Genomic DNA, 8,633 nt, shown 5'->3' on the forward strand with positions numbered 1-8,633 from the left:
ATAATTTAAATTCTTTTATAGTATTTAGGAATGAATATTTTGACATATTTTTATATTTTCAGTTTTTATAGTAGTTTTTGTTTTTTCTTTTGTCAGTTTTATTAACTTTTATATTTATATAAATATTATAAATAATATATATTTTATTTTAATTAAAATTTTAATATTTCTGTATGACTTAAATTTACTTTAATTTCAGTTTTAGTAATTTTATAGTACTCCAACTTATTTATTTGTTTGGCTTTATTTCTGCTTTTTAAAATAGATTTAAATATAGTTGAGTTAATTTAGTTTAGTCTTGTTAACTAAAATTGTGGTTAATGGACTTATTATTATTATTATTACTTTTAATACGAAGGATGCATGTTCATGCTATTGTATAGACTGTAAGAACCATCTGGATTCATTCTGTTCTTTAGCTTTTTTATTTCAATCTAGTCATGTACTCACTGACCTCAGTGGGAATGAAGAAAAAACCTTTTCTATCATACTGTCTAACAAGCAGATCTCTATATACCAGTTTTTCTGTTCTGTTCTGTGTATTCCCATGACAAGAATGTGACCAAGACAACATTCTGTAACGTGCTGCTGCTTTCTCACACTCAAAAAAAGTACGATTATTGTGTTTGATATTACTGACAGGCAGTTTGTCAAAGAAGACATTCTGGGTATTGTAGCTTGGATTTGTTTCCTGGAAAGCACAAATATAGGTCAAAGTTTACACCTACAGAAATTAATGATAATTTTGAAAAATAATGTTTAAAATTTAGTGCTGTCAAATTGATTAATCGCCATTAATCGCATGCAACATAAAAGTTTGTGTTTACATAATATATGTGTGTGTACTTTGTATATTTATATGCATATAAATTAATAACACAAACATACATGTATATATTTAAGAAATATATGTAATATATATATATATATATATATATGTATAATATAAATCATATATAAATATGTATATATGTATACATGTAAATATTCCTTAAATATATATATGTATGTGTGTGTATTTATATATACATATAAACACACAAATATATTTTGTAAACACAAACTTTTATTTTGGATGCGATTAATCGCGATTAATCTATTTGACAGCACTAATATAATAATAAGTTATTGCTTAATGTAATGTATTCTTCTATATCCCATTTTATTTTGTATTTTTATTATTATTATTATCAGTAATACCAGTATTTCCTTTCTGCCACTCTAGTTGTATTACGTTTAGAGCAATCATTAGAATAAAGTACTTTAAAATTAAAAAGACAAAATAAACAGGCACCTTCAAAGACAGCCCGACGCTTTCCAGCAGGCCCTTTATGGGTCCAAGCGTTGCTTAGAGACGCGTTGTTGTCGCGCATCTTCACAGTGAATTTTCTGGAACCAAACCGAGAATTTTCATCACAAAATAGCGATGTTTGTCTCGTCTGTAATCCAGCTGTGAATGCGAACAAACTTACGAAGAGTCTTAAATACATCTGCACGGGATTGTTAGACAATATTCTGCCGTAAATATTGATATAGATAGCTTGGGTTACAAACACGCTAATCTGCTAACTAATTAGCCAGCTAGCCAAAGCGAGATTCGGACACGGTCGGCGTATCTTTGGAAAAATAAACTTTATTATTCGCTTTACGGCTTGTAAAGATGAACTAAATGCCCTCTATAGAGTTGTTCGAGCGCGTGTGATGGAGTAAAGCAGCAGTGTTTCAGCTGTCATCATCATCTAGATTCTAATCTAATCCCGCTGCGGTAAAACGCTCCGTGTTTAAACTCCTGCTGGTCTCGCAATGGACGCAGGAGGCATTTCTGATCTGGACCTGGAGAAATATGACGCTGATGAGCAAGTCAAGATCATCTGCCTCGGAGACAGCGCTGTGGGCAAATCCAAGTATGCTTAATGTCTTACTGCTCTCCTTGACTGTCAATGCGTTTGCGTTTTGATTTCTAAAGGCTTTGATCGTTTCTTTTCAGGCTTATGGAGAGATTCCTTATGGACGGATAGTATCCTTTGACTGTTATTTCATGTCAATCAGATCTGCATGCTACCTCTCTCTGTGTGCGACTGTTTGATTCATTCTGAGAGTTGTCAGGTTCTTAATGAAATGTGTCAGTCGGCCTCAGCAGCTCTCCACATACGCTCTGACTCTGTACAAGTACACCACCACCATCAATGGACAAACTGTCCTGGTTGGTAAGTTTGGCAAGAAAAACTGTCTTTTAGTGAACAATATTGTAACAGTTGGCTGTATTGCATATTTAGCTTTTTTTAATTTAAAGGGGTCATATGATGCAATTTCAATTTTTCCTTTCTCTTTGAAGTGTTACAATCTCTTGGATGCCAGGTGTTTTTGTTTTCATGTTAGAGAAGCAGTCATGCCTTTAATGCCATTAAGGCTTGTGTCTAACCTGAGCTCTGAAGCACTTGTTGATCTGCACGACAGATTTCTGGGATACTGCAGGGCAGGAACGTTTTCGAAGCATGCACCCGTCTTACTACCATAAAGCTCATGCCTGCGTCATGGTAAGAGACAGTCGCAAACCACTCAGTCTTATTTTAGTATTATTTATTTACTGTTATAAGTATCAATATATATTAATATTTTGAACTGGCTTTTATTAATATATATTTATTTTATATATATTTTATATAGATAGAATTTCGATTTTTAATTTTATGTGCTCTTCTAATTTATTTAGCTTTAAAAATATTTCTATATAGCTTTAATTTTATTTTAGTTTTAGTAATTGTAGCACGATAACTTAATTTTTTTTAAAGAAATATTGAAATCAAATAAAATGTTTAAGTTAGATTTTATTTGATTCCATCTTTATTTAAATTAACAACATTTATTTTTTATAGTTTTTATTTTTAGTTAATAATAACCACTGAAACTACTTGCATGAATACATCTTTATTTGTATGCTGCCGTAGTTGTAGATTAACAGCAACAACAACAACACACACACACCTCCTCTAATAATGTTGTGAAAAATAAAATTGTTGGAAAAAATTGGTGCAGGTTATTTATTTATTTTTTGATGAATGATTTTTATAAACAGTAGATCTCAAAAAGCTTCCAGAATTAATAAGATTGCTTTTGCCAGGTGTTTGATGTCCAGAGGAAAATCACATATAAGAATCTCCCAAATTGGTACAAAGAACTGCGGGAGTACCGTCCAGAGATTCCCTGTCTGGTGGTCGCTAACAAGATCGATGGTAAATTTGGCTTGTGAGATTACTGATAAGAGCTTTATTAGCCAGTGTTACGCTGCGCATGTCTCTTATCTTTTGTCTTTTCATGTGTTCTGCTCTTCAAAAGCTGACATTAAGGTCACCCAGAAGAGTTTCAACTTCGCTAAGAAACAAGGTCTGCCCTTCTACTTTGTATCTGCTGCTGATGGGACCAATGTGGTCAAGGTGAGGATGCAAAGCAGAGACAGATAGACAGATATCAGGAGAGCATTCAGTAAAAAGCTGCTATAGCTATTGAATTTTAAAAACAGATTGTTGTAGGGTGACGTGTGGATTAAATACAGTCTCCATTGTTTGCTGTGATGAATTTTGGATGAACTCAATTTTTTTTATTTTGCAATATTTTTCATATAAAATGTGTTTTCATCTGACATTCCGTAAATTCGCTAGTTAAGGTTTCTTTGATTATGTAAACTAATTGTGGTCAGGTTTTGCTATATTTTTTATATTAAAAATCAGTTTGTATTAATTCCCTTAATTTCCATACGCAAGTCAATTTTTTCCTCTTTACATTTTCATTTATGTTATTACATATTGGCAATTTTAAATGCATTCCTGTTCAGTTTTTTTTTTTTTGGTATGAAAGTAAATAGCACACAAAATTATTATTATTTTTTTATTTGGTCAAATTTTATTATTTTTTTTAATTCCGAGGAATGGATCAAAAAATGTGTGTTTTAGGGTCCAAAGAACTGTGAAGTTCTGATGTTGTGTAAATGTTCCACAGGTGTTTAAAGATGCCATTCAGATGGCTCTGTCCTACAAGAAGAACTCCAGTGACTTTATGGATGAAGTCATGAGGGAGCTAGAGGTGTGTGTGTGTTTTTGTTTGAATGTAAATGCTTACTCTTCATGATGCAGTTTACTGATTGATTTTATTCATGTTATTTTGCAGAACTTTGATTTAGAGAGTAAAGAAGAATCATCTGATAAAGAAGAGGAGACACAAGAGGGAAAACCAGACTCGGCGTGACCATGTCAAATTCTTCATCCTCTTCTTTCCTCATTCTCTGTCTCCGCTGCTTCTGCAGTTGTACTGATGAGCTCTTCAGATCATGGCTGTCCTCTCACCGTCCTGAGCAGCAGAACTCTACCTCACACCACTCAAAGTGTGTGTCTGTTCTTGGAATAAATTATGCTTCTGTGAATGTACAGCTGGCATTATCAGATGATTGACATGATAATGGAATACAATGCACTCTGAACTTCGATTTGATACAAATTGTGCAGCATGCATATTTAGTAAAAAAAAACAAAAAAACTTTTAGCACTCTGGTGGTATATGACGCTTTGTGCCGAATTTAACATGAAATATTTTTAATTGCAATTTTATATATCTTTGTTTTCAGATGGAAGTTTTAGTGAAATATTTATGAGCCACTCAGATTTTTTTTTTTTTTGGTGTACTATTTTACAACATTTGCACATTTCAAGTAACATTTTGTGATGCTCACTGGTATAAATAAAGTACTTGATCTTTGTACAAGGGTAGTTGATTATATTGTACAAGCTGAAATTATACATAGTTTTAAGATAAGCATTTTCTCTTATACATTTATATTACTATAAAATTGTATGTCCATCTCATTTGCCAACTAAACAGGTTTTTATATTAACGCGATTTATTGCAAGCACATCTGAGAACAGGATCAAAGTCTCCTCAGGAATGGATGAGAAGACAGCCGTGATGCAAACTCAGTGTAGCAGATGAATGTGTGTTTGTGTGGATGTGAAAACCAGAGCAAAGAAAGAGCAGGGACTGCTCCGGAGGATCACTGACCATTACAAACGGCCAGATTACAGTTCCAGCTGTGAAACACTATTAACTTCTATCTTAAAATGAGGATGAATGACTAACGTGTACTTTACCTGATAATGTGCAGCTTTCGATCTTTGAGCCACTCACTGGACATCTCAGACTCGGAGCGAGTCAAATAGACATTCAGGCCAAGTGCAGCTGTTTGATGAGCTGTCCAGTGAAACCGGGGGAAGTTCAGGAGTGAATCTCATGAAACATCAAGAGCATGTCTATCATGTTACAGCAAAATCAACACCATCCCTTTAATTTTTTTGTTTAATTACTGATTGTAAATTATTTTAATTTGAAAGAATTTGTTCTCTAACTAATGTAATTTATGCTGATTTTAAGTCATCAGTTGTGTTTGGACTGATGTTTGTCATGCGTGGTTGTCATAAAATGCTAAAAATAGACGTTTAATCAATTTCCTTTTGCAAAAATATATTTGAAGTAAAATATGACCCAGATATTTCTTCATGAGTTTCTCCTTTAGAGACCAGAAATAAGCATTACTGTAAAGAGCATTTATTCATATTGCACAAACTGTGAAGGGCTTTTTTTTATTTATTTTTTTAGATTATTGCATTTGGTTTGTGTTTTGTGATGTTTTGCACAAGTGCTTTATATATCAAACATACATCCATGTTGGTGAAATGAAATAGAACCAGCTTTGTACTGCACACGAATGTGTGTGTAAATGAACTGGATACAACTTGTATGTCAGAAAAAATGTACTTATTTCTGAAGCCTCTGGTGTTTTTATGTACTGTCATTTTCTTGTTCTGTGAGCAGACTGTGGTTCATATTAAAGAATTATAAAGAAGCAAGATCTTCCATATGACATCTTTCAGCAATAATCAGCACTTTCCACGAATTGACCATAATTGACAAATGAATCTAGCTTTTAACAGAAAATTATCAATGCATGTAAAGTTGCTATATTTAATATCAAACATCAACCATTCCAACACTCCTCTCAAACTTAAGTGTATTGTAAAAGTATCTTGTTGCAAGAAAAACACAATATTTACATACAAAAATTGTAAGATACTTTTCTTTACGTGAAAAGTCACTTAAAAATAAGCATTCAAGCCAAAACTAGGGAGACTAGAAATCTGCAACCCTGTTTCCCATACTGGTGATTTTATTTTTTAATACTATACATTTTATGATTTTTTTATATTTAATATTCATCAAACCTATAAAACTAAATGCTATATGAGCAGTTTTATTTGACATTTATTGGAGGTGGACAAACATTTTCTGAAGGTTAAGCATTCTTTATTCACTCAGTTACAACATGAAAACCTTTTCAGAGTTTCAACCCTTGTTTTGCACCTCTTTGTGGAAAGTGCTTCTCTCTCTCTTTGTGAAGTAGTACCTGAGTGAAATAAACCTCCATCACAACCTCAACTGAGCAATCAACCCACCAGAAAACAATGCTCATTAAAGCAGTATATACTGCATTTCTTGCAATTTTTATTGTGCTTTTGTTGGTCAGAAAACAAGATGGACAACCCTATAGAACATACTGCAGTCATGTAAATGATGTGTTTTATTTCATGTTTCGTCCTGCCATTGGTTGAGTAAAATTACAAAGAAATCAACTGCAATTTTCATTCTGGTTAAATATGCAGAGCCCCTGATGTCTGCGCTACATTGGGAGAGAGTAAAAGGGCAAAAGTCAGGGAGAGTGTCCACCGAATGTGCAAGTCAGTCACTAATAGACTAACTGGAATTCAAGCCAGACAGAACAGATTCTTAAATCCAGACATGAATGTGCCCATGAAACTCAATAAATTGGGCCACGTATGGAAATCATTGAAAAACATAAAAATGTATATAAACTCATATATTTGTGGAAACAGATAGCAAAAGAAAACAGGAGCTGCGTGTAGTCTAAAAATTTCCAGGAGGTGGCACCAAAGTGCTGGTTCAAACAGCGTTTAGTTCCAAAAAACCTCAAAGAAAAGCTAAAAACCAGAATCACTTTTTGGCACATTTGTTAATTTTTCTTCATGCCCTTTCATCTCCTGCTAGAACAACTATAATGTAATGCACATGACATAAAATCAATATTATGAAAGATGAAAGTGATGTGTACAGAATGAAAATCACAGCTCGCCAGTTATCAGAAGATGACAGGAGGAAAACTGTGGTACATATGGCTCAGAAATGCAGTTCCAAGTCTCCAGAGTGGGACGACATTCACAAAAACATACGCACGCTTGCTTTTGTTCTTCTGGATGAGCTGAAGGTAGGAACATGATTTTCAGTGGGATGAGAAATGAAAAAGGTCTAAATCGAAAATTGAGCGTTTCTGTAACAAAGTGGATTTAACAAGTCGAACATGGAATGAAGGAATCTGTGTGTGGTAGGCTCAGGGCTCATCTGCATCCGAGGATATAGTAAGTAATTCAGTTATCTTGGGGCCCGACTCCAAACGGCCCCTCAACACCTTCATTCAAGCCCTTGTAAAGTCAGACAGACTGACGGTTTAACGCAAGGATCAGGATCTCTGTTAATGAGCTAAATAGTTACTAGTCTTCATCTAGGATGGGAGAATAAACTTTAATCGGAGTAACCACCATATTTACAGAACAGAAATGAGGTTATAAAAGTACAGTCTGCTCAATCTTGTACTGTCTTAAGGACATAGGCCACATCTGATTTTCAAAAGCTTTATTTTATGCTGGAAATTTGTATATTTTAAATGTCAATCAGAGGAAAAGAAATATAAAGATAGAGTCACTATCAACACCATATCAGTTATCAGATTTTTTTAATTGATTAGTATCAATCAATATTAATAGTCAGTAAAACTTTAATTAGTTTGAAGTCTTTTATGGTCACTAAAGCTGCATTTTTAGTATCAAAACACAGTAAAAACTTAATAAATTAATTTGATTACAATTTAAAATAAAATTTTTCTATTTGAATATATTTTAAAATTTAATTGTTTTTGTAAAATTATAAATGTATTCAATGTGCACTTTTGATCAAATGCATTTATGCTAAATAAAATATTTTCTTTCCAAAAAAATGAATACATAAAAATAAAAAATTACTGACTTTCAAAATTTTGAATGCTAGCGTGTGTGTGTCTGTATATATATATATATATATGATTATCACAAAATTAAAAAATCTTTAGAAAATTCCTAAATTAATATCCATTTTTCATTCTGTACATAGTGTTGTAATGCCTAAAATCACAAATGGTTTTGTATCCCTAGTAAATTCAGGTTTAGAATGCCACTCCCATATTTAACAGTGTGTAAAGAACAGCATTAAGAAGAGACATCCGTTTTACCTGTAGTGTGAACAGGCTGTACTTCAATCCCTCACAGCTTCTTTTCGTTCATGTCAAGATAAATATGGCATCTACTCCGACTCAACGCTGCTCCTACAGAAGGGGTTTTTCCTACACAGTGTTGCTGGCATGCTCATCTGATGATGCACTGAGAAGCTCTCGTCATCCTTGGCTGTTTGCGTGCGGCCTGATTTCAGATGCAAGAGAAGAGATGACCAATGGTGAAGAATTAACTCTTTCTGCTGTCACATCC

General features: G+C 33.3%; 1 protein-coding gene across 1 annotated transcript; it reads left to right on the forward strand.

Annotated features, from left to right (window-relative positions):
• Positions 1-1,314: 1,314 nt before the first annotated feature.
• LOC107736477 (rab-like protein 2A) lies at positions 1,315-5,313 on the forward strand. The gene is made up of 9 exons (XM_016547880.1): positions 1,315-1,739; positions 1,790-1,904; positions 1,988-2,017; positions 2,128-2,207; positions 2,458-2,537; positions 3,122-3,233; positions 3,337-3,434; positions 3,997-4,080; positions 4,165-5,313. Exons 2-9 carry the CDS (start codon positions 1,804-1,806, stop codon positions 4,240-4,242), a joined length of 663 nt encoding a protein of 220 aa, XP_016403366.1. The 5' UTR covers positions 1,315-1,739; positions 1,790-1,803; the 3' UTR covers positions 4,243-5,313.
• The last annotated feature ends 3,320 nt before the right edge of the window (positions 5,314-8,633 follow it).

The sequence above is a fragment of the Sinocyclocheilus rhinocerous genome, unplaced genomic scaffold, assembly GCF_001515625.1.
Source record: "Sinocyclocheilus rhinocerous isolate Xijiao unplaced genomic scaffold, SAMN03320098_v1.1 scaffold942, whole genome shotgun sequence".
Taxonomy (NCBI): domain Eukaryota; kingdom Metazoa; phylum Chordata; class Actinopteri; order Cypriniformes; family Cyprinidae; genus Sinocyclocheilus; species Sinocyclocheilus rhinocerous.